Raw genomic sequence first — 25,702 nt, 5'->3', positions numbered from 1 at the left:
CCTCACAGGATCAAACTTGAAGGTTACAAACAGGGCAGGGATCCTGTTTGCTTAATTCCCTCAAAAGCATCATGTACACCACTGGGGATAATGAAACAATAAATTAATTTTTCATTTAAATGGAAAGAAATGTAACTTAAATGCACACTGAGTTAAAATGTATTACTTTTTATGGTGTGTATGCTCTAAAGAGTAGAGCCTTTTTTAATCAAAACAATCATATTCTCATCCACTGTATTTGTAGAATTGACACTTACCGGAAATGACTTAGAGAAATAGAGTATTCATTTTATTTTTATATACACACATAACTATTTTTGTTCAGAGGATAGATATTTTATCAAACTGCACCCGTAGCTTTTGCATTCCTGAATTCTATCACAATTAGTTGTTGAACCTCTGTCCCAGAGTATATTTAATTAATTACTTTTGATTAAATTGAAGTATGGGGGACAGCTTGCTTTGTTTGTTGTGGTAGGATATGTCTAGACAGCCTGTGGCAGTGAGCCTCCCTGCTAGGGTTGACAGACTTGGGCTTGCATTACTGCACTAAAAATAATTGTATAGACATTGTAGCTTGGGCTGGAGCTTGGACTCTGAAGCGCACCCTCTTCTCTAGGCTTCTAAGTCTGAGTTCTAGCCTGAGCCACATCCTCAATACAGCTATTTTTAGCAAGGCAGCACAAGCCCAAGTCTGTTGCCCGGGGCTGGGGGGCTTGCTGCCATGGGCTATGTAAACATACCCTTATAGCTCTCATCAGACCTTCAAAAGGATTATTTGGTGACTTTACTTATAGTTATACTAGTGTCTCAGCATTTCATATTTTGTTTCTTTTTCCTTCACACAAATCTTTCACTTTTACAACAGCTTTTAGAAGAGCTGGTGACACTCATTGACAGCCTGTCACTCTGGTACTCTGCTGGCCCAGAATGGATCAAGCTCTCTCAAGTGCAGGTCCAGTTGCTCCTTGGATTCATTGGACAAGATAACTTACAGGTTTGTTATATATTAATGTTTCTAATACTGTATGTAACATTTGTGCTGATTATGTAACACTAGAACTTTTCAGTGACTGTAGGGATGCAGTTTGCTTCAGTAAGTTTGCTGATGTCGTCATAACAATCCTCAAACTTGTTATAAATGAGAGGTTTCAGCTGCTGCCACCACATGCAGGCTTGTTACACATTCCTCTCCATCCTCGGTTCCTGAAAGCTGTTGCATTTCTAACACATTAAATTAGATTGTAAGCTCTTTGAAGCCAGATCCATCTCTACTGGGTGTCTCTTTGTATACAGTACTTATCACAATGGGACTCTGATCCAGCCAGAGGCATTTGGGCAGTACCATAATGCAAATAAATTAATAGTGGCTAAGTGTATTGAAATCCTATACTTCTCTAACTTACTGGAAGTTTCACACTACCTAACAAACAGCGGTAGGAGTCACACAAAACCCTGTGGTGAAATGTAGCATGCACTAGCCTCACAGGGGTTTGGTTTGGTTTTTCTCTGTCCAGGTTTGTGCTATGGCAGCAGCCAAGCTAAACACCCTTCTTCAGACCAAAGTAATTGAAAGCCAAGCTGAGGCATGCTATCTCTTGGGGAAGTTGGAAGGCATCCTGAGTAGATCAATCAAAGAGAAGACAGAAACATACACATTCTTGATTCCCCTTGTTCGAACGCTGGTATCCAAAGTTTACCAACTTCTCTTCATGAACCTGCACCTACCCTCGTTGCCGCTCACCAATGGCAGCCCCTCTTTCTTTGAGGACTTCCGGGAGTATTGCAGCTCTGATGAATGGCAAGTTTATATTGATAAATATGTAAGTAATGGCTGCTTCTTGGCTTTCTCTCTATTTTCTTCCATTAGGGAGGAGAGAATCTGTTCAGCAATCATCTTGATTTTTTTTAAATATTTCTTGTGCATCAGATTATTCCATATATGAAACAGTATGAAGTCAATACATTCAGTGATGGTCATGAGCATATGGCGCTTTATTGGAAAGACTGTTATGAAGCATTAATGGTGAATATGCATAAGCGAGACCGAGAACGAGGAGAAAGCAAGCTCAAATTTCAGGTAAAGTCTTTAGCTTTTCTAAAAACAGTTTGTACTTTTTCAGGAGCAAGGGTAGGAAATTAGTTTGAAACTGATCTGACCTCAGTGATTGTTGGGGGGAAAAGCACCCCCAGTCTGCCAGTGATCATGTGTATTGAGAGATTCTAACATTCATCATCATCATACCTCCATTTTGCATACGGATTGTGGAAAATTATTTTATTGATCCAGTATTAATAACCACTTTTCCATTAATATAAATCAATGTTGTTTGTCTGTTCTCCAGTACTAAACCTTTTGATATTTCAAACTTATTTTAAATGGTGATTTTTACAAATTTGTTTGACACTGTGTCATTTGAAATGATTTCCAGCCCCAATTAAACTCTGTGAATATCATCTTAATGGTTCACTAGCAAAGAACAGTCAAATACAGCTACCCTGATTTTGTCTGGTGGATCTTTTTTCATTCAGAAATATGGTAGTAGTGTCTCCTTGTTTGTTGTTTTGGATCTGGTCCTTCTTTGATTCTCTCAAGGCTAGTTCTGTGCTCTTATGGATTTCCATGGTAATTACAATGTAGCATAAGTAAACACTCACTGGTGTTAGCTCTTTGGTTCCCCAGAGTTGCAGATCACACTGGCTGATGCTTGCGGGTGACATACAGCACGTACCATGCTCCACCTTGACAGCTTCTGTAGAAATTTCACTGTAGAATGAAGCTTACCTGTTGCGGTATCGAGTAAATAATGAAAGAGTGATTGGGAGTGGACCCGTGGTCTCCTACCTCCCAGATAGATGCCTGAACCATTGGATTATAGAGTCATTCTCATTCTCTCTCTCTCTCTCTCTCTCTCTCTTTGGCCCAATGACTGTTCCACTGTGAATTAATACTTAAATACTCACTGTTTCATTATTTATCCAAAGTGGAACAGCTTCAACAGGAGAGATTGTGGGAGTCCCACATCAGAATATCTCATAGTTCAACCTGCTCCTGAGACTTGGGAGACCCCTGTTCAAATATTTTTCTCCTATTCTGCCTGAACGGGGAATTGAATCTGGATCTCCCAGTCCCAAGTGAGTGCTCTCACCTGTGGACTAAAAGTTAGATGATGGGCACCACCACAGTCTCCTCCAACTCTGACCATTTTGTGTGGAGCAAGGCGGGCGTTCTCACAAAAAATGCCTTGTGACTCCATACGGCTGGTTCCTGTTCGTGGATCACTAAGCAGAGCTGGTCTCCCTGCAGGCTGGGCGTAGGTGCCTATCTCCGAGAGAGGATCAGCATACATCCCTCTAATCAGCATCTCCCAATGGGTAGCGTAGGGGCACATTGTAAGGCGCCTGTCTCTCCCCATTCAAGCACAGGTTTGTACAGTGCAGTGTTGTTCCTGTGATTTTTATGGGCACTTAAAAGTTGGGCACTGTGACACTCAGCATTGTAACGCCTAAATTCCTTTTGTGGATCCTGGCCTAGATGCTTGTGTTTCCTGCCCTCATTTAACGTGCATGTGAAGCTATTCAGCACATACTGCTGAAGTAAGCAGAATTTTTGCAGTTACCTTTAATATTTCCTACTTACTGGTGAAGGTTTTATCCTTTGCATGAGGCAAAATGGTTTTTACAGAAGACAAGGTTCTTACAGGACACTGCATCAGATTTACTTACAATGTTGCTTTCAGGAGTGTTTTGTGGAGCCATTTAACCGAAAGGCACGTCAGGAGAACCTGCGTTATAACAGCATGCTAAAACAGCTTAATAGTCAACACACCGCTACTCTGAGGCAGTGGAGAGCAGCCCAGCTTTACCTGACTTGCGAACAGGGCCCCTGGGCTGAAAGGTAAGAGTGAAATACTTTATTCTCACATCATCTTACGTCTAATAGAAAGTTGTCCAGTCAATTTGCTTTCTGTTTCATATAGTTGTAATTGTAGAAGGTTGTTAAAGTATTTCTGGTAACCATCCTTTATATATAAGATTACTATTGAATGTTCTCTTTTTAATGTTTGTCTGCATTTAACGAGCAAAATGCCAGTGCTAAAGTTTAATATGTAGCTCAGCTAGATTTTACTGAGAAGTAACATGTAAAAAGTAGCTATGCATGAAGGAAATTTACAATTTACTTAATGTACTAAAGACCAGAGGTTGTGTAATATGTTTCAGAAGGGTGAGATATAATGGATATTTAACACAGTGCTAGTATTCTGTAATAAACACAAAGGCTACAACCTGGGTTAAGACAAATTTGAATGTGATTATTGTGTTGTGCCTACCTGAATTTCCCCATCAATTTCATTTGGATAAGATATTCTTTAGTGCCTGTCCAGAACTGTCAAATACTCTTGCTGCGAGCTGTTAAACAGCTGTTGTATTTCAATGGAGGATGTGCATAGTATGTTAGGTGCTGAAATGTTAGATATTGTACAACGTATCGTACATTTGTTACCTATTACTCTTAAAGGTGTATGATTTTTTTTTTTACTTTTATGATTTTAAATACAGACTCTGATAGAATCAACTCATTCCCTCTAAGTGTTTGTTTTTTGTATCTTAGTACAAATATTTTTGCTATTTCTAGGAAACAGAATCCCATTCACTGGAAACTTTCAAATGTGGAAAACTACTCGCGTATGAGGTTAAAACTAGTGCAAAATTACAATTTCAACTCCCATCAGGAGGCCAGTGACCTGAGAGACAATTTAGGTAAGATCCAAATTCATTGTTGCATTTCCTCACTTATAATTTAGATCATGGACTATTGATATTCCTGATTCCTTAGCAACCTTTTGCAAATTTTAAACAGGGTTTTGTAGTTACTTTAAAATGCTTTTTTAAATTTTCTCCTCTAAACAATCCCACATTTCCTTATAATGGAAACATATGTTGTAAGAGTTTAAAAAAAAAAAAAAAAAAAAAAAAAAAAAAGGAGATATGGTTGATTCGAATAAAGTTTTCTTGAAAAATCTGTTTTAATGGGATACTGTCAACTTGCTTAGATCCAAAGCGGAATCTTCCTTCAAAATAAATCGTATTCAGCATCCCTAGAGAATGCTTTATGTCTGCATGTTCATGTTTCCAGAAATGATGTGTGTTTTTAAAAAGAACAAAACAAAAGAACCCTTCCCAACTCTATTTTTCATATGAGCAAACAAATAGTTTTTCAGGGACCTTTACAATATTTATATTTCTTTAAGCAAGGTAAATGTTGAGACTAAAATACGTTGAAATTATTGCCTTAAACTTGAATCAAGCCTATATGGTATCATGAAGAATTATCGATGTGAACAACTATTTGGCCACAGTTATAACTGTGAGTTATAAACTAAGAGGTTAAGTGTTGCATTTTTCACAGTTATGGGTATTTTAAATTATTCTATGTTCCTCAGAACTGTATTTTGTAAGATTGCAAACCATCCCTTCCCCAGTGCTTGTCTACATGGGGACATGCAGGAAAATTAATCCAAAATTAACTAATTAATCCAGATTAACTAAATAGATTATTTAAACCACATTAAACTGTTGTGTGTACACCTTCATTCAGAATTAAAGTGGCCTTAATTTGGTTTAGTTTCACTCACTTCCAAAGTAAATTAAACTAAACTGAATTAAGTCCATTTGAATTCTGAAAAACAACATCCATACGGGGATTTAATGTGGTTTAAGCAATCCACTTCAAATCTGCACCTTTAGTTAATTTGGATTAATTTTCCTGCATGTCCCTGTGTAGACATGCCCATGGATACTGTTCAACTCCAGTAATTGTAGTCAGCTGCCACAGTTTAGCTATTTAATAGTACTGTGGTGAAATACAAATCTATATTTTGTTTGAGCTGAAAATATCTTTATTCCAAAAGGGATGCAGCAGACACAGCCATCCAGTGAGTCACTGCTCCTGGAGGTGGTGAAGCAGGTGAAAGTTAGTGACATGGAGGATGATATACTTGAACTGCCAGAAGAGGACGCAACTGCTGGTGCAAGCATGTATGTATGTACAGCACTTTGGGGAACCCTGAAATTCATCTTTCCACTAGGGATAAGGAGTGAGAAATATCTCCTGGACTGGAGCAGATGGTGCACAAAACTGCTCTGTTTATTTCCTGTTATGATTAATGGCTTGTCTACATGGGGACACTCAAAAAAGTTACACCATATTAACTAAAGATGTGGATTTTAGTTGGACTTGTTAAAATGTGTGGAGACCCTCATTCAGAATTAAAGGGCCTGTGGTTTAACTAATCCACATTAAATTCACGCACTTAGCTAATTTGGATTAATTTTCCTGAGTGTTCTCATGTAGACAAGCCCTGAGCCATTCAATCCAGCATTTATAGTGTTGCTAGTGGAAAAATTGCCATTGAGTTTACAATAATATAATCTCAGTTTAGAGAGGGGCAGCCCTTCCCGGCCAGCTCAGATTGCAGGACAGGGACAAGAAGGAGGGCTACTACACTCCCAGGTGGTAGTATGGCACCTCCTTGAGCAGTGGTAGCTCTTCCTCACTAAGCCCTGGTTTACACTGGGGAGGGGGATTGATCTAAGTTATGCAACTTCAGCTACATGAATAACATAGCTGAAGTCGACGTATTTAGATCAACTTCCCGAGGTGTCTTCACCATGGTGAGTAGACAGCTGCCGCTCCCCCATTGGATCTGCCTGAGCCTCTTGCGGCGCTGGAGCACAGAAGTCGACAGGAGAATGCTTGGGGGTTGATATATTGTGTCTAGACTAGACCCAATAAATTGATCCCCGCTGGATCTATCACTGCCCGCCGATCTGGTAGGTGTAGCGTAGACATACCCTAAGGGAGCTACTATTGGATAAACGCAGATTGTTTAACAAGCATGGGGATTGGATAGTGATACGCCACTCATAAAAAAACATAGCTGAAGCATAGCAGACTTCAGTCCTGCCCCTTCCTCTGCTCCCTCCCCACCTGCCTCTGACATGTCTGCTACACCAAAAGAGGCAGGAAAAGAGCCATGTAGGTGCCAGCTATGCTTTGCTGTGTGCCTACTGGAGACATCCCCTAAAACTGGGGAAATGTGTTCTTTATGCCATCTGAGTGGCTCAAAGGAAGTGAAATGGAGATGATAATATGCCCCAGTAACTGCAGATGCAAAATTGCACGAACAATTCTTTGTAGCATAAAATTGTAGGTGCAAAGAAGAAGCCTTGTTAAAGAGAGGCCTGTAAAAGTGATCAGAATATTTTTATTTACATGAATAATTATATACTGCCTTACATTATACCTTTTAAAGTTAAAAAGTTCACGTATTTATTTAAAAACTAAACAACCTTGTATTATGAACTTTTCAGTAACTACTATTTAAAATATTGCCACAGCTCGTCGTCTCTTGGAACTAGGGGGGCAAGGAGACGTACCCAGATTCAACTCTTTTATAGTTGGAGCTTGTGTGTTGGCTTATTTTTAAGTTTTTGCCTTTTTTTTAATCCAGAGATATGAAAGTTGACATTATACCTTATACTGTAACGATAGCAGATCCTCCTGTAAGATCTTATTATTCAACAGAAGTGACTGGAATAGAAAGATTAAAAAGCTCTGCTATGAAATGAACAGATTGAGGTATAAACGTTGAATCAGAGAACTCATGAGCCTACTAATTAAAGTGAAATAGTGGAATGTTTTGTGTGACATGCTCATAAGACAATTCAGATTTGATTCTTTTCTAAATTGTGCTTTTAGTTTGTGCCTGGTCGAACACAGCAGTCTAGAAAAACACATGACATGGGATGGTGATGTTGTTGTTGTAGGGATGAAAAGGAGGAGCAGGGTCAGAAAGAAAAATTGGTACTATCTGAAGAATGTGAACTCATTACACTAATTGATGTAATACCTGGCAGACTGGAGGTCACTACGCAGCACATCTGCTTCTATGATGGCAGCATTGAAAAAGAGGAAGGTGAGCATCAGAATAGCTCTACTTCCTTGTAGTTCAGCAACATGTTCTTTCCAGCTAAACTTAATTCTTTTAGAACAAATGCCAGTGTTGTTGACCTCTAGAAACCTCTCTCTTAGCTCATTAACAGAGTTGCATATAATGTTCATTAGGCTAATAACTTCATATTGTTCCTTTCAAGCAAGATGTCTGTAAATGTAGTCTATCCACTGAGCCATTTTACTAGTGCAGTCTTAAATTTTTTCCCCCTCTCCTGGGGTAGCATTAAGGCTGTTAATCATATTCTAAGGAACAAAATTTCTTTGTATAATTTTTATGAGTAATTGACAGTTCTCTATGATTTCTGCCATGTGTTCACCAGTTATGCTAACCACATGAGCTTTGTCACCTGTATGAATTGATAAGAAAAGTAGTTTGTAAGCATTAATCAGTGATATCTATTTGGTGAGCTTTTATAAAAAGGTGTATAGTTTAACTCTGATACGTGAAACTGATCTTCAGAAAATTAACTGCACTGTTTCACCAAAAGAAACTGGATCAATAACTGAAGTTGTTCTGTTCACAGGAGTAGGTTTTGATTTCAAATGGTCCCTTTCTCAAATTCGAGAGATACACTTGCGCCGATACAACTTGAGGCGGTCAGCCTTGGAGATCTTCCTCACTGATCAGACCAACTACTTCCTTAACTTCAGTAAGGAGGTATGGAATTATCAAAGCTGCCCTGGTGGACTCTCAGCCTAAGTGACAAATTCTAGTTTACTGGCCATCGCTAATGTGATTTTTGGCAGCTTCTGCAGCAATATATTAGGTCAAAGTACTTGCTAGATTGAGCTGCTCTGAGAAATTTAGAATATGGATCTTTTTATGTTGTGGAAAACCCCAGTCTGGTTTCCGGTAAAATTGAATAGTCAAAAGAAGAACAAAACTCTTATTTTTTCATGTGCAATTACTATTTATTTTCTGCCTCATGAGAAATTATACCAGAGGTAATTTCAACTTCTTTGTACTAAACAAATCATAAAAACTTTGTGCAAATGAATTACAAAGCAATGGAGAATTACTATCCTACTATCATGCAGAGGGAGAAATTATTTATATCTTGCCCTTCTGATGGTTTGCAAATGCTGTGCTAATGTTTTCTTGGATAATTTAAATAGGATGAGGCTAAAATGAATAACTGAACAGGGATGGGTTAGATACTGATGAATTGGTAAATGTTATGAATAGCTGTTACATAGTGAATATTTAAAGTGAATAATTCATCAGAGTACCTTGTGTAGAAAAAAACTGATATAATATTAAACATGAAAAATGGCACTGTTTTCTATTATGTTTGTGTGGGGATAATGTGTAATTTTGCTGGGTTATGATTTTGCAAAAGTATTTCAATTAATCACAAATAATACCCATTTTTAACTCCTGCAGCTGAATAAATATCTTTTTGGCAGCAAGAGGGCAGCACAGTTGAAAAATGTAGTAATTTTTTGCTTCATTACAAATTTAATCCGTAGAGCAGTTGCTTTTGGTTTTATTAGCTGAATTTTCCAGTGTAAATGTTTTCTTACAGGTGAGAAACAAAGTGTACAGTCAAATCTTGTCACTCCGTTCTCCAAATATTTATGGGACCAGGTCTCCACAGGAACTGTTTAAAGCTTCAGGCTTGATGCAGGTAAGATGAATTCAGCTGAAATGATTTAGGCTGTTTCAGTGCTTCTCAAAGAACTGCTTAATAATAAAGTAGTTAAACTAGGATATTTCATCTGACCTCTAAACTTGTGCAGTTATGTGCGCGCCCAATTATTGCAGTTATACCACTTTGCAGACCTATTTGTGTCTGCAGATGTTAGATGTACGACAAAAATTAGAGGACAGTTTTGTAAATTTGTCTTCTGGTGTCAGCACATGGGGCTTAGGTGAAAATTTCTTTTGCTCTGTGTACAAATTATTTGCTTTGTTATCTTATTATGGGTGCTTTCAACAAAACCCACTTAAAGATGTAGAGGTGTGGCCATGGTTCCTTGCTTCAGGTGCAGTATTATTGGCTTGTAAGCAAAGTGTCAATTTTCAGAAACATCATGAAATTTTGGCAATTTATCTAACTTTACAGGGCAGTCTTATTTTTCTGGGGTGTTTTTTTGTTTTGTTGTTTTTTGGGCATCAACAGATGCTTTAGTTTTCTGTGAGAAGTAGAGAAATGTATGATCTTATTAACATGAAGAATTCTCCAGTTTCCTCTTTTGTACCTTGGCCTTCCTAGCTGTGCACCTCAGCCGCTTTCCTAGACAAAGAGGAATGGGAAAGAAGTTATCGCCTCCAATCCTTAGTTAGAAGGAAGGTTCAGAGTTACATAAGTCACTCCTTCCTCCTCAGGATATGAAATACTTAGTCTGCAGCACTTTCACAAGGATACTGGAATAGTTCACTGGTGCATATACAGTTAACTGAGGAAGATCAAAAGACATTTTTTTGGTTATTGGAGTTCTTTATCAAATGCTCCCTTTTCCCAATATTTATTTACCTCTCTCCTTTACCTCTTTTTTTCTGTTTTGCTTTTTCTCCACTAATGCTCTTTCCCCCTTTCTTCTGTCCTTTTTGTTTGTTTAGTTTCATTTAGTTTAAAAAAAAAAAACATATTGCCAGCCTACGGCTGTTAGCTGTCCCCTGCATTTAACCTGAATTTGATAACCCCTTGCCTCTGCCAGGTGTCAGCTAATCTCATCAAGAGACAGAGCACAGCCACAGATGCAGGAAGAATTTTCAACTAAGCTATGAAAATTGAAATTTGCAAATTCTTATGTATTTAGTGCCCCTCACTATGAGAAATATTTCCTGGCAGCTAAGCATTGACAAGACACACTCTACAATGACAACAGTTTCTTCAGTTTAATGATTTTAGTGTTGCCTTTTCTTGTCTCCTTCAGAAATGGGTGAACAGAGAAATATCAAACTTTGACTATCTCATTCAATTGAACACCATGGCGGGACGAACTTACAATGACCTTGCCCAATATCCTGTGGTAATTTTTTTTGTTAATTGTCACTGGATAAATGTGATTATTTTGTGGAAAGATGGATTTTATATCTGAATTTTGAACTGTGGCTTTCTAGTTTCCTTGGGTCTTGCGAGATTACACATCAGAAGAGTTGGACTTGAATAATCCTGCTGTCTTTAGGGATCTATCCAAACCCATTGGGGTGGTGAATGAAAAGAATGCCAAGGCTGTGCAAGAAAAGTAAGTATTAAAATTCCCAGTTATGTTTCTCTCTCCATTTATTTTAGCTTTCTGATGGGACGTTTTAAGACTAATAATAATTCATTCTGAGAATTCCATAACTATTTGTAACTGTGACATTAATTGTTATAAAATTAGCCTGTTTGATGGCAAAGGCATACATTAGCCATATAGCTTGGAACTGTTAGGCAGCGATGCTGTTACATTAACAGCAGCATACGCAACATTAAAGAGGCAAGTATTATTGCCTCTAGCACTAGGAGGTAAGAAATCTTTTTTTAGGTTGATTTGTTTCTCAGGGTTCAAGAGAGGAAACACAGGGTTTCAGGGGAACTATGGGGCACCTGTCTGAAGTTGACTGGATCCAGATGATTGAAAAGTTATCTTGTCCCCTATACATGTTTCTGGATATTGGCATCCCAGATGCAGTCATACTGGTGGATTTGAGTAGAAGGAGGGATTATCCTATTTGGATCTGGGCTTCCTCCTGGTGTTCTGAGTCCAAATTTTATCCTTGAAATAAGTTGAATCTCTTCTCTGATAACTTTGTTGTAGATAGGAATGACCGCTACTTCCACTCACATGTGAGCGTAGTCATCCTTAAGTTTTGCTGGAGTCAGGAACGAACACTTTGGCTTGTCGTGGTTGTCAGGCAGCACTTGTCAAGTTTCTTCCCAAACAGGATTTCTCCTTGGAATGGAGGATTTACTGTGAATAATTACCTGATATCCATGGTTGGAGTCAGTGCTGGTTCCTGGACACTGAGTTTGTTTCTATGGCTTTTCCTGCCAGTCTCATGGCATTCAGCGATACATCTGCTATCTGGTGCATCAACTGGGTGGGAACTTGCTGGCTGTGTCTTTTAGGACCTGAAATGGGGAAATAATTATTTAAGTCCTAAATGCATCTCTTCTTCCTGCAATCAGAGGCACTCAGTATATGTTGATGTAATTTTTAACAAAACTGTCATAGGCCACTTAGCTAGGGAAAAACAGTGATTCATCTGTTGTATATTCTCTGTATACTGTAAATATAATCTGTGTGTATCAGATGTAGAGTGCTGTAGTTATGATTTTAAAGATCTTGAGCTCTGTCTTTTAGATATGAGAATTTTGAGGATCCTCTTGGGACGATTGACAAGTTTCACTATGGTACTCACTACTCAAATGCTGCTGGTGTCATGCATTATCTCATTCGAGTAGAGCCTTTCACCACACTGCATATCCAGCTTCAGAGTGGCAGGTAAATTGTGAATGAACAGTAATATCTGTCTCTTCTACCTCAACTTCAGTGATGACTTTTTAATGGGAGCTGTCAAAATGTAACTTGAGCTTTCCAACCTACAGGTTTGACTGTGCAGATCGGCAGTTCCATTCCATTCCTGCAGCCTGGCAAGCCCTTATGGATAACCCAAATGATGTGAAGGAGCTTATCCCAGAGTTCTTCTACTTCCCAGAGTTCTTGGAGAATCAAAATAGTAAACAGACTTTTCAGAATTTATTGAATAGAACATGCATCCCGCACACTACTAGAGAGCATTGTCAGAATCTGTTTAAGAATATTGAGGAAAACTGTTCTTGATTAGATTGAACATGTGAAAATTACTTTACGGTCATACTACCTTTTAGCCATTTAGTGAGATGCCAGTTATGCTAAGCCACTATTTAACTTCGTAATTTAAAATTCTTCCCCAGAGTTCTTGGATGGCTAAGAGTTTTGATGTTTGGTTTAATCTAAAAGAGGAAAAAGGTATTTTTTTAAAAAATTAAACATTCTAAATTGCACTCATTACAGTTAACTTGCTTTAACTGTTCTGGATCCTAAACCCACCTCTTCTGGAAGAGATATGCTAACCTGGAACATGAGATCTTTTTTTTAATTAGACAGGCCTGCAGAATCTAGACTCATAACTGGTATTTTCAAATGTGGTCTTGTATAACTTGAATTTACAGCAGTCTAAGATCCAGGATTCTTCAGAAGTAAGAAAGCTCTTGTTAAACATAATCTATGTTGTTAAAGATAACTTTCCCTGCATGTTGACATGAGACATTACACTTTTTGGCTTCTTGCATTTCACTTAATAGATTTACTTATTCAGCTTCATAATCTCTGATCTAGTGATCAAGATACTTGAAACATATTGTAACAACTTTTGAAACCAAATTGTCTTGATTATATTCCACAGAGTTTAACTTGGGTCGGCTACAAATCTCCAAAGAGGTAGTGAATGATGTTGTTCTCCCAAAATGGGCCAAGTCACCTGAAGACTTCATTTGTAAACACAGGAAAGCATTGGTAAGACAATGACCACCTTAATCTTTGGATGAAGTAATGAAACAGCAATACAGTACATGCTTTTATTTTTATTTTATACACACACACACACACACACATGGAAGAAATGGGAAGTTGATAGTAATTAATATAAATCAGAAGCTAGGAACTATATGATTGATAAGAGAAGCAAAAGGACACAAGGAGAAATCTGTGGCCAGCAGAGTTAAGCACAATAATAAGGAATGTCTTTAAATATGTTAAGAAAAAAAATTCCTACCAATAGTACTAGTCTATAGGAGGATGGAAATGATATAATTATAAATAATGATGCACAAATAGACAGACATGTTCAATAAATATTTCTGTTCTGTACTTGGGAAAAAGCCAGATGATGTCTTCGTATCATGAAATGGAAAGTATATTCTGATTATAACAGTGGTTGTCTACTTCATATGGCTGATGTAGATGTAGAGCAACAACTATAATTTCACATTTAGGTGACTGGGGCAGAAAATTGCGTCAGGAGTAAGAGTGTATCACTGTGATGATTCCTTCGTATTTGTGAATCGGGCATTGAGTTGTTATATATTCCATGGTTTGTTCTGGGTGACCACAGTTGCACACTGGAGAGTTTTTAATTTTCCATTTGTGCATCAAGTATCTGCATCTGTCATGATTTGAATGGATGAGGTTTAGGGTTGCATTGGGTCTTTCACAAGAGGTTTGTTTGTGACTTCTTGTGAACTCCATTCAGCTTTCCAAGCTTCATCAGTGTTGAAGCTGCATTTTGAAGGTTAAGCGCATAGGTCGAAAAGGGCTTGCATGACTTCAACCAGCGGTGAAGGATACCATTGAGGTCCTGGTGGAAGACATGTTCATTTTCTTTGATTCGCTGGACTTTTCAAAGGGTTGCAGCATCACGGAGAATGGATGGGGGGAGTGATATGTGACAGCACGGGCAGCCAGGGTGTTGGGGTTGACCTGAGGGTTCCACCAATGCACCATATTGTAGTGTTCAGTTGGACATCAAAAAGTCGAGTGTGGCTGTTTTTCTGGACAAGGTTGACACTTGTCTTCATATCGGTGGCTACTTTCTTCAGATGGTCATGGAAGGTTAGCATGTGGCTCAGCTTCACTCCAAGATAAGTTAAAGTGTGGTTATGTTGCACAGTGTTGCAGCAGCAGGTCACTTTCAGGGTTTCTTAGTGGAATGCGTTGACTGTTGTGTTGTGGGGGTTTGGTTTGAGCCTGTATTTCTGGAAATATTCCTCTCTGATGTTTAGATCCCCATTCAAGGTGGACTCAGTGTCATTGAAGGTGGCTGCTTGCGTTACCAGGGCAACGTCATCCGCATATGCAAATCCGCATCATTGGCAACTTGTCACTTGTGTAGACATTTGAAGAGTGTTGAGGCGAGTGCTGAGCCTTGTGGCAGTCCATTGTGGAGGAACCGGGGCAAACTGACTTTGTCGCTCAAATGGACACACAGCCACCTATTGTTCAGCATTGTCCATAGCAGGCATAGTGTTTTGAGGCAGGGGATGATCCTTGCAAGCTTTCAGAATCAGGGCTTTAATCCAGACCATATCATAGGTCAATGACAGGTCTACAAAGGCTATGCAGGTCTTGGATTTCAGCAATAACTCAGGAGAATGTTTAACAGCAGCTACTAAAGTCAGACATTCTTAAATCAGCAGGTCTGATTCAAGAGTTTTTTAAAAGAGCTGGCCAAGGAGTTCTCTGGCCCATTAGTGTGTGATTTTCATTAAGTCTTCGAACACTGAGGAAGAAAGCTATGTTGTACCAATATTTCAATGAGTTTACTCAAATAACTGTAGGCCTGTCAGATTGACATCAATCCCAGGCAAAATAACAGAATGGCTGATCTAGGATTCAATAAAGAATTAAAGGTGGACAGTATAGTTAATGCCATTTAACATGGGTTTATGAAAAGGAGAATCTGTCAGACTAACTTTGTCTTTTTTGATGAGATTACAAGTTTGGTTTGTAGGTAATAGCACTGGTGTAATAGACTTCTGTAAGGCATTTGACTTGGTACTACGTGACATTAAGAAACTAGAAGGATACAGAATCAACACGATGCACTTGAAGTGTATTTTAAACTGGCTAACTGATAGGTCTCAGTATGTAAATAGGGCAACATTATCAAGACGGTGAGTTTCTAGTGGGGTTCCATGGATGTTAGTTTTTTGCCCTATGCTATTTAACATTTTTATTAATGATCTAGAAGAAAACTAAATCATTACAGATAAAGTTTTCAGATGACGCAAAGATTGGGGGAGTGGTAAATAATTTACAGGACAGGTCATGGATACAGATTGATTTATATTGCTTGATAAGCTGGGAGCAAGCATACTGCTAATTTTAATATGGCCAAGTGTCAGATCATACATCTAGGAACAAAAAACACATGCCATAATGCTAACAGGATGGGGAACTCTATCCTGGGAAGTGGTGACTCTGAAAAGGACTTGGGAGTCATGGTGGCTAATCAGTTGAACATGAGCTGTAGTGCGACGCTGTGGCCAAAAGGCAATCCTTAAATATATAGACAAAGGAGTATTGAGTAGGTGTAGGGAGATTATATTACCTCTGTGTGTGGTACTGGTATGGCTGCTGCTGGACTACTGGGTCGAGTTTGGTGCCCACAATACAAAAAAAATATTGATAAACTGGAGAAGGTTAAGAGATGAGCCACAAGAGTGATTATTGGTCTGGAAAACCACCAGAACAGCCGCTCCCCGCAGCTCCCAAGGGCCAAGAATGGGGAACCGTGGCCAATGGGAGCTTCAGGGGAGGTACCCGTAGGTGAAGGCAGCGCGTGGAGCCCTCTCCCCACCCCCCCACCCCTGGGACTGCAGGGACATGGTGCCGGCTGTTTCCAGAAGTGGTGCGGGACCAGGGCAGGCCCCGCTGCATGCCTCTGCCACCCTGGAACCACTCCAGGTTAGAGGTGCCGAGCTAGAGCCCGCACCCTGAACCCCTCCTGCACCCCGCGACCTGACGAGCCCCTGCCTGCACCCCTGCCCTGAGACCCCCTGCTGCACCCCAACCCTCTGCCCTGAGACCCCTGGCGCACCCCTCCTGCACCCCAGTCCTCTGCTCTGAGCCCCCTCCCACTCTCTGCACCCCTCCCTGCGCCCTAGTCCTCTGCCCTGAGCCCTCTCCTGCACGCTGTACCCCAACTCCCTGCCCTAAGACCCCTCGTACACCCGCATTGCTCCGCCCCAACCCGTTGCCTGGAGCCCCTTCCTGCACAGTGCACCCCGTCCCGCACCCCCTCCCACACCCCAAGCCCTTCCCCAGCCCTACCTTCATGGCCCTGCATGCAATTTCCCCACCCAGATGTGGCCCTCAGGCCAAAAGATTTGCTCACCCCTGGACTAGATGATCACAATTTGTCCCTTCTGGCTTTCTAATCGATGACTAGCATCAGGAAGTTTACTGTTGATCTTTTACATTTTCCTTTTTAAAATTTCATTCCTTTACTTGTAGCTGTAATCTTTTATTGCAATTATTAAATAATAGGATGTAAAGTGATTAAAAAAATTAATCGCGATTAATCACGCTCTTAAACAATAAGAGAATACCATTTATTTAAATAGTTGTGGATGTTTTCTACATTTTCAGATACATTTATTTCCATTACAACACAAAGTATACAGTGCTCACTTTATATGTATTTTTTATTACAAATATTTGCACTGTAAAAAACAAAAGAAACAGTATTTTTCAGTTCACCTCCTACAAGTACTGTAGTGCAATCTCTTTATCATGAAAGTTGAACTTACAAATGTAGAGTGATGTACCAAATAAACTGCTTTCAAAAATAAAACAATGTAAAACTTTAGAGCCTACAAGTCCACTCAGTCCTACGTCTTGTTCAGTCAACTGCTCAGACGAACAAGTTTGGTTACAATCTGCAGGAGATAATGCTGCCCATTTCTTGTTTACAATATCACCTGAAAGTGAGAACAGACTTTCACATGGTACTGTTTTAGCCAACGTTGCAAGATACTTATGTGCCAGATGCTCATATGTCCTTTCATGCTTCAGCCGCCGTTCCAGCATCCATGCGTCCATGCTGATGGCGGGTTCTGCTCGATAACGGTCCAAAGCAGAGCGGACTGATGCATGTTCATTTTCATCATCTGAGTTAGATGCCACCAGCAGAAGGTTGATTTTCTTTTTTGGTGGTTCAGATGCTGTAGTTTCCACATTGGAGTGTTGCTCTGTTAAGACTTCTGAAAGCATGCTCCACACCTTGTCCCTCTCAGATTTTGGATGACACTTCAGCTTCTTAAACTTTGGGTCGAGTGCTGTAGCTATTTTTAGAAATCTCACATTGATACCTTCTTTGCGTTTTGTCAAATCTGCTGTGAAAGTGTTCTTAAAACAAATGTGCTGGGTCATCATCCGAGACTGCTATAACATGAAATATATGGCAGAATGCGAGTAAAACAGAGTAGGAGACATACAATTCTCCCCTAGTGAGTTCAGTCACAAATTTAATCAACACATTATATTTGTAACGAGCATCATCAGGGTGGAAGCATGTCCTCTGGAATGGTGGCCGAAGCATGAAGGGGGATAAGAATGTTTAGCATATCTGGCACATAAATACCTTGCAACGCTGGCTCCAAAAGTGCCATGCGAAAGCCTGTTCTCATTTTCAGGTGACATTGTAAATAAGAAGCAGGCAGCAGCATCTCCCATAAATATAAACAAGTGTTTGTCTTAGCGGTTGGATGAACAAGAAGTAGGACTGAGTGGACTTGTAGGCTCTAACGTTTTACATTGTTTTGTTTTAGGGTGCAGTTACATAATTAAAAAATCTACATTTGTAATTTCAACTTTCATGATAAAGAGATTGCACTACAGTACTTGTTGGAGATGAATTGAAAAACTTTCTATCATTTTTACAGTGCAAATATTTGTAATAAAAAATAAAGTGAGCACTGTACACTTTCTATTCTATGTTGTAATGGAAATCAATATATTTGAATGTGTAGAAGAACATGCAAAAATATTTAATAAATTTCAGTTGGTAGTCTATTGTTTAACAGGGCTATTAATCGATTCATTTTTTGAGTTAATCACATGAATTAACTGCTGTTAATCGACAGCCCTATTAAATAATGCCTCTCCTATCTTCACGTTAATGTCCTTAGCACATATGCATATTCTTACACATCTGTTGAACTGCTGATGTGCATGCATCTTAGGCAGTTTGTGGGCACTGTAATTCTTTTATGTTTAACCCCATCAGTGTATCTGGGAGAGAGAGTTAGTACTTCAATTGCTGATATTAATTCTTTCTGTCTTAGGAGTCTGAGTGTGTCTCTGCTCATCTCCATGAATGGATAGATCTGATTTTTGGCTACAAACAGAGGGGACCAGCTGCAGTGGAGGCGCTCAATGTGTTCTATTACTGTACTTACGAAGGTACAAAACCATGCTCTCTTCTTGTCATTGCAATCATATTTGTGGGGTTTGAGAAATATCTGGAAACAGATTCCTCATCAAGAATGCAGTATAGTGCCATATGGTAAAAGAACAGAATATTTGATGTTCGGATAAGGAAATGTGAATTTTTAATTAAATACCCTCTTTAGCCCTTCTGTAGGAACTTTATAATTGCTTCTGTTCAATTAACAAACAGTTCTGTAAGATTCCATTGGAAACATAATGGAAAACACATTGGAACTTATTTTCTAGAGTCTAGTCATAGTAATTTACTATAGAACATATTTTAGAAGGTAAACTTTAGAAAGTCTTTAATCAAGAAAGTATATTCTGGGTTACTTTTTGCGCACATTAAATTAAGAAGATTTATCTTCCCAAAAGCCAGATGCTGCAACCAAAACACTTACTCCCTTCTGTAGGAGAAAGTTTGCAGAATGGAACTTTTAGAAGACTACGAAAATAAACTGATGGTGGTTGATAATTTTATAGAGAGAAGGGGTAATGGTTTTGCAGTTAGTGTATATTTTCCTACATGTGTTTCATAACTTTTTCTTCAGTGAATTATGGGTAGACAATGCTGCTTATTGTTTACTGCCCTCTACTACTCTGGTTATGATTCCAGGAGCTGTGGATTTAGATGCCTTAACAGATGAGAAGGAAAGAAAAGCTTTAGAAGGGATGATTAATAATTTTGGACAAACACCCTGTCAGCTGCTGAAGGTAAATCTCTTTTTGTAGCAATAAACACACAAGTTCCATATCAGTCAGTTTTGGGAAGATATACACTTGAATGGCAGGGGCTTGTAGAAGGATTACGCAACCATTGTGATGGCCATTGTTCCTTTAAGAGTCTATTCCAGGTCTTATAACCTGTAAATTGTAGGAAACATGTAACTTTTAGGAAAGTTAATCTTCTACAGTGTTATCATTAATAAAGGAGACCTGGTACAAAATTTTCAAAAAAGCCTATTTCCTATTTTCAAAGGTGACTAGACACTTAGGAGCCTAAGTCCCATTGACTTTCAATTAAATTTAAGCACCTAAGTATCTAAGGGTATGTCTTCCCTACGGGCTGGATTGAGGGGCAGCGATCGATCCCCGAGCACTCTCCCATCAACTCCTGTACTCCAGCTCAGTGAGAGGCACTTGCAGAGTCGACGGGGGAACGGTAGCAGTCGACTCACCGTGGTGTCCACTGCGGCAAGTCGATCTAAGTACGTCAACTTCAGCTACATTATTCACGTAGCTGAAGATGCATAACTTAGATCGATTTCCCCCCCGCCTCCTCCCAGTATAGACCAGGCCCAAGTCACTTTTGAAAATGGGAATTAGACTCCAAAGTCACTTAGGAGCCTTTGAAAATTTTATCTCTGGTATTTCATCTTCTGATGTAATTTAAATAGATGTGGAAACAACTTTCTTCATAATTTTGCCATTTAATATTTTTGAGCGCGAACTATAGCTCCGAGAAAAGCCCTTTCAGATAGACTTGCCATCTAGTCAATTTTTTAAATTGGATTATTCATACGAGTTGTTTGCCGTCTGCATGCCTTTGATAATTATTGTATAGTACTAGGTATTTTGTTAAATATGCTCCTGTAAGACAGGAAGTACATTTTTGTTGGTGTTAGTCCAATTCTCCACTTTCATTCCTTTCTGTCCAGGTTTCCACTCCAGTTTCCCTAGTGTCTAGTCCTAAGGTTGTCTAAATTCTAGAACAGATGTGACGTTCTCCAGGTGTTATGTATAGTAACCCTTTCATGCCAGCTATCAGTGAGAGGAAAGATTAGCAACATGGCTTGTAATAAAATCTAAATGTTCCTTTTTTTGGTATGAATGGTAAATATTTTTCTCAAATAATAAAACCAGCTTTAAGAAAAAGCCACCAAATGAATTTAACAAAATCTTTCCCTCTCCCTATCCCCTGTGGAGTAAATCTCCCAAGTAAATCAGCCAAGGTTTTCTTTGTATAGAAAAATGGTCTAGAAACAATAACTCCAGAGGAATCCCTTCATCTGAATTTAATACATTGAGTTAGAATTTACGTTCTCTTGACTCTGAATACCATACATGACTTGAACAGTTCAATAAAAGATTATTTCCCACTATGCTGAGATTGTGTATAAATTTGATTTTTTTTCAAAAATCGATATTGTCTCCTAGGAGCCTCATCCTGCGAGATTATCTGCAGAGGAGGTACTACAGAGACAGACCAAAAGTGACAGCTCAACCCTGAATCTGTTCCAGCATCTCCCTGAACTTAAGTCATTCTTTGTAGAGGTAGCAGCTGACACATATTACATTGCATGTGTTTTAAGACTAGTCTGTAACCTCTAATACATTGAAATAAAAGGTGGTCTGCAGACTAAAAATAAACTTGCTTATAATGTAAAGAATATTTTGTACAAAACATCTAATAAACCATTTGTATAGAAGGAGATGTTTCTTTGCAGTGAACTTATACAGGTTGAGTAGGTTTACTTACCCTCATCCTGCAGTGATTCTGTAACATTTATTTTAACTATCTAAATGGTACATTTTATCCTTTTTGCTTCCTTCCCTTCCTACTTTCCAAGTGCCTACATGCAGTCTGGAGAGAGAGATCCTGGCCCCACTGTAGTCAATGGCAAAATTCCCATTGACTTCAAAGTGGTCAAGATTTCTCCCCTACTGTTAGTGGCCGAACTTAGCTATTTAAGATGTGTGTACCTCTACCTGGTAGTGCAACTTTGTCTCCCAGGTAACTAAAGTATTTGTCCCACCTATGGATGTTTGTCAACTGAATATGTCATTTCTCATAGGGTATCAGTGATGGTGTTCCCATTGTCAAGGCTGTTGTTCCCAGGAACCAGTCACGTTCCTTTATGTCTCAGGGGAGCCCAGAGATCCTGGTGAGTTGGATGTGTTAGTACAGCTGTTTGAAACTCTGTGTTACATATGACTGCACTGTTCCTAAAATTAACCTTTATATTGACAAAATGTGGGTGCTAGTAATGTTCTAGATGTCATAATGAGATAACGTGTTACTATCAATCTGAATCTAGGTTCTTATAACAGTCTCCATCTTAATAATCTCTTTGGAAGTGCTCATATATTGTTTAATTTCCTCCACTCACATTTGTATAGGCCAAATTAGGCATAAATAAACCTGTGGCTAGTCAGTTTTTGTACACCTGTGTCTGAAGATTTGATTCTATTCCTTTCAAGTCACTGACAAAAATAGTACACTACATTAAAACTAGTTGGAATTACTTTCACACTGACTCAGGCCTTGGTTACACTGGCGCTTTACAGCGCTGCAACTTCCTCACTCAAGGGTGTGAAAAAACGCCCCCCTGAGCGCAGCAAGTTACAGCGCTGTAAAGCACCAGTGTAAACAGTGTCCCAGCGCTGGGAGCGCGACTCGCAGCACTGTAAGCTAATCCCCACGGGGAGGTGGAGTACCTGCAGCACTGGGAGAGCTCTCTCCCAGCGCTGGTGCGGCGACCACACTCGCACTTCAAAGCGCTGCCGCAGGAGCGCTTTGAAGTTGCAAGTGTAGCCATACCCTCAGTAACAAAACGACTCTGGGAATGTCTTTTAATTTGTCGTAATTTTAAATGCTAGTTACTGCCACTGAGTATTTTAAAGAAAATAAAATTCAGGAATTAAATAATTATGATGAAATGCATGTGCAAAGCATAGGCCTTCTTACCAGCCTGCATCTCAAGTACCAATCACTGTTCTATCTAGCCAATATATATCACACATAAGCATCATTCACTTTTCTATCTAGGCAGTATGTACCATACATTAGAATCATAACTAAGGCTAAGATTTTGTCAGAGTTATTTTTAGTAAAAGTCACAGACAGGTCACGGGCAATAAACAAAAATTCATGGAAGCCGTTACCTGTCTGTGACTTTTGTTGCTGCAGCTCCGTGGTTTCCCTTGCCACCGTGGTGGCTGGAAGCTGCAGGGGGGCCACCCTCCACCCACTCTGGCTGGGAGTTGCATGGTGACCATATTTCCCAAAGAGAAAATGGTACACCCCCAGCCACTAGCCCGAGGTGTGTCCTCCCTACCTGAGTCTGCTGCCTCTTGCTGGAACCCTGAGGAGGGCCCACTCAGGAGTCTGTCACCTGTCGCTGGAACCTTGCAGGGGGCCCCCTGTTGCTGGGACCCTGCCAGGGCCCTACTGGATGCCAGCTCCAGAGTCTGAAGCAGAAAATGTCATAAAGGTCTCTGGAAGTCATGGATTCCTTGACTTCCATGGCGTCCATGACATATACATAGCCTTAGTCATAACTCATTATTTAAAAAATAAAAATAAAAAAAAAAACCTCACAGACTCTCCATCCTGTCCTCATGATAGTGCTAGCCTCAGCTGGATCAGTTTGGTGGTAAACTTTCAAGAAACCTATGTTGGCTCAGATGCAAGCTCTGTTATTGAGAAAGACATGCAAAGAAGAGGGCTTTGCAACATTACAGTTTCATTGATTTTTATCAAACTTACTTTTTCAGGTGATAGCAAGTCTGAACTGCATTATTGGAACCCACGGGTGGCTACCATATGATAGAAATATCTCCAACTATTTTACGTTCATCAGAGATCCAACTGTGACAAATCCCAAGTAAGTAAAGAAGATGAAAGGTGCAGTAGTGACCTCTGTTATAAAAACAGTATGAGTCAAAGTACCATAGGTACACAGTCATCTTCTATAGTGATTTGATAGCATTGCTTTAATTATCTGTGATTTTTAATTAAAACCTAAGATCTGTATAGTGTGCTTTACATTTTTCAAAGCTTTGACATCCCCTAATATTAATTAAACTACAGTTTTTTTTCTGAGAAGTGACTAAAACAGTGCTATTGTAAGGTTCTGTCTTCATTGTCTATTACTGACTTTCAGACCAATTTACTAAAATGTTTTTCTAACTGCCAGCCTTGCAAACTCATTCTGACATCTGAGAGTCAAGCTTGCTTCATTATTCTCATGCATCATCGTTCATAATAAATGTTCTGCAGATGTGGCCTTGTTTATATCTATGCAATTCTTATCTTCCAGCTCTGTTTTCAGTGACATCTCTGCAACTCCCATTGCATTCACTGGGTTTGCACAAGGTTAACTGATTGGAATTTTTAATAAACCCTTCTGTTGGTGATGGACTAAGAGGAATAGAGCTCACTCTTCCTTACATATATTAGCTCGACAGTATTAACAGGAGTTGAGTAGTTAAAACACTTGTCATCAAAGTGAAGAGATATGAGACTGAATACATGAGAGGAGTAGATTTCATGAGTAAAAACTACCATTTAGTTTGTAAAAACATGAGTTAAAAACAACCTTTTCACAGCAGAACCACACTTCAGATTACAAACTGTATCTCACTTTTTGATTGTTTACAAGAGGTTTGTCTTTTTACAGAATTTTGAAAAAAAAAATTCTATAAATACTATTTAATGTGGATTAAAGTTATCCACAGTGTCTCAAACCAGGTAGAGTATTATATAAAGAACTAGTATGGAATCCTGACCTGCCCTGAAGACAAAGGGAGTTTTTTAATTGTTATCAGCGGGGCCAGGATTTCAACCCTAGTGTTCCTAGGTACATATTCTTTATAGATCATAATATTAACACAGGGCAAATCTTAACTGTAAAATTTGTTTGCAGAACCCAACGTAGCATAAGTGGTCCTTTCACTCCAGGGCTAGAGATCACCTCTAAACTGTTTGTAGTGTCCCATGATGCAAAGCTGCTGTTCAGTGGAGGGCACTGGGACAATAGCATTAGAGTGACATCGCTCACAAAGGGCAAATTAATTGGACAGCATGTCAGACACATGGGTAAGTAAACTATTTTTGTTTTGAATTATGAAATTACATATTTTATACATGGTTTTTGCAACACAAAAATATGACACTTTGACTATTGCAAGGCTCAGTCTTTTATAAAGAATAATAGAATAGTGTATTTGGGTCACATTGTAATGAGAGAATACCCTAGTTTCTCCCATTCTTGCCATCACGCTCTGTGGTTCAAGTAGGACTAATGAAAACCTATACGCTCGTGTATTTGTATAGTCATTCCAATAGTAGTCCCAGTGTGTTTTAAAAACAATCCTTTATTTTTTTAAGATAAGATCATAATGATTACTTTTAATGTTTGTCCTGCTCCTGGCTAGGGCTTTATTACTGCAACTAGGACCTTAGACTTTGAGTCTTGAAAATGTATACCACATTCCTGGTGTAGGGTTTGAGTTTGTTTGCAAAGGTAACTACATTGCTGGAATGCTGCTGCACAGCATCCCATTGCCACCAAATGTCTATCCGTTTTAAAGCTGGATAAAATGTTTAGATAAGATGCAAAGTTAAGGTAATTTGTTTTCTTTCCTTTATAGATATCGTGACCTGTTTGGCTATAGATTTCTGTGGAATCCATTTAATTTCAGGTTCCAGAGACACAACGTGTATGATATGGCAAATAGTTCAGCAAGTAAGTCTTCCTGCAGAGCTTCAGAAGCAGCCTTCTGAAGGGTTTTGCTTTAGTGCTTTGTTCACCAATCTACCAGTCCAGTATGTTTAGACTCATTAGTGTTTCATTAGAGTTGTTTGTTTGTTTGCTCTGTCTGTCATGTTTGCAGGGTAAAACAGACTTGTAAAAATGATGATGAGTTCTGTATCTCTCTTAGACTGTTCCATGGTTTTCAAGTACACGTATTAGTGTCTCTGCTCCATTTATTAGAGTG

The 25,702-nt window shown here is 39.2% G+C and overlaps 1 protein-coding gene across 2 annotated transcripts in view; it reads left to right on the top strand.

The window, feature by feature from the left end:
- Positions 1 to 25,702, top strand: part of NBEAL1 (neurobeachin like 1) — a 145,606-nt gene that overhangs the window by 106,881 nt on the left and 13,023 nt on the right. For both annotated transcript variants that reach the window (XM_050969552.1, XM_050969551.1), the window contains 21 exons: positions 869 to 997; positions 1,518 to 1,823; positions 1,931 to 2,080; positions 3,741 to 3,898; positions 4,637 to 4,761; positions 5,913 to 6,039; positions 7,831 to 7,979; positions 8,542 to 8,675; positions 9,544 to 9,645; positions 10,898 to 10,993; positions 11,085 to 11,209; positions 12,311 to 12,451; positions 12,556 to 12,686; positions 13,395 to 13,504; positions 18,835 to 18,952; positions 19,596 to 19,693; positions 21,137 to 21,253; positions 21,775 to 21,864; positions 23,477 to 23,586; positions 24,628 to 24,800; positions 25,355 to 25,449. In XM_050969552.1, coding sequence (XP_050825509.1) covers positions 869 to 997; positions 1,518 to 1,823; positions 1,931 to 2,080; positions 3,741 to 3,898; positions 4,637 to 4,761; positions 5,913 to 6,039; positions 7,831 to 7,979; positions 8,542 to 8,675; positions 9,544 to 9,645; positions 10,898 to 10,993; positions 11,085 to 11,209; positions 12,311 to 12,451; positions 12,556 to 12,686; positions 13,395 to 13,504; positions 18,835 to 18,952; positions 19,596 to 19,693; positions 21,137 to 21,253; positions 21,775 to 21,864; positions 23,477 to 23,586; positions 24,628 to 24,800; positions 25,355 to 25,449 — 2,784 coding nt within the window. The remainder of the gene's footprint in view (positions 1 to 868; positions 998 to 1,517; positions 1,824 to 1,930; positions 2,081 to 3,740; positions 3,899 to 4,636; positions 4,762 to 5,912; positions 6,040 to 7,830; positions 7,980 to 8,541; positions 8,676 to 9,543; positions 9,646 to 10,897; positions 10,994 to 11,084; positions 11,210 to 12,310; positions 12,452 to 12,555; positions 12,687 to 13,394; positions 13,505 to 18,834; positions 18,953 to 19,595; positions 19,694 to 21,136; positions 21,254 to 21,774; positions 21,865 to 23,476; positions 23,587 to 24,627; positions 24,801 to 25,354; positions 25,450 to 25,702) is intronic.

This window comes from Gopherus flavomarginatus, chromosome 10 (assembly GCF_025201925.1).
Source record: "Gopherus flavomarginatus isolate rGopFla2 chromosome 10, rGopFla2.mat.asm, whole genome shotgun sequence".
Classification (NCBI taxonomy): domain Eukaryota; kingdom Metazoa; phylum Chordata; order Testudines; family Testudinidae; genus Gopherus; species Gopherus flavomarginatus.
The sequence above is the reverse complement of the archived record's forward strand: the minus strand, read 5'-3'. Positions and strand labels throughout refer to the sequence as shown.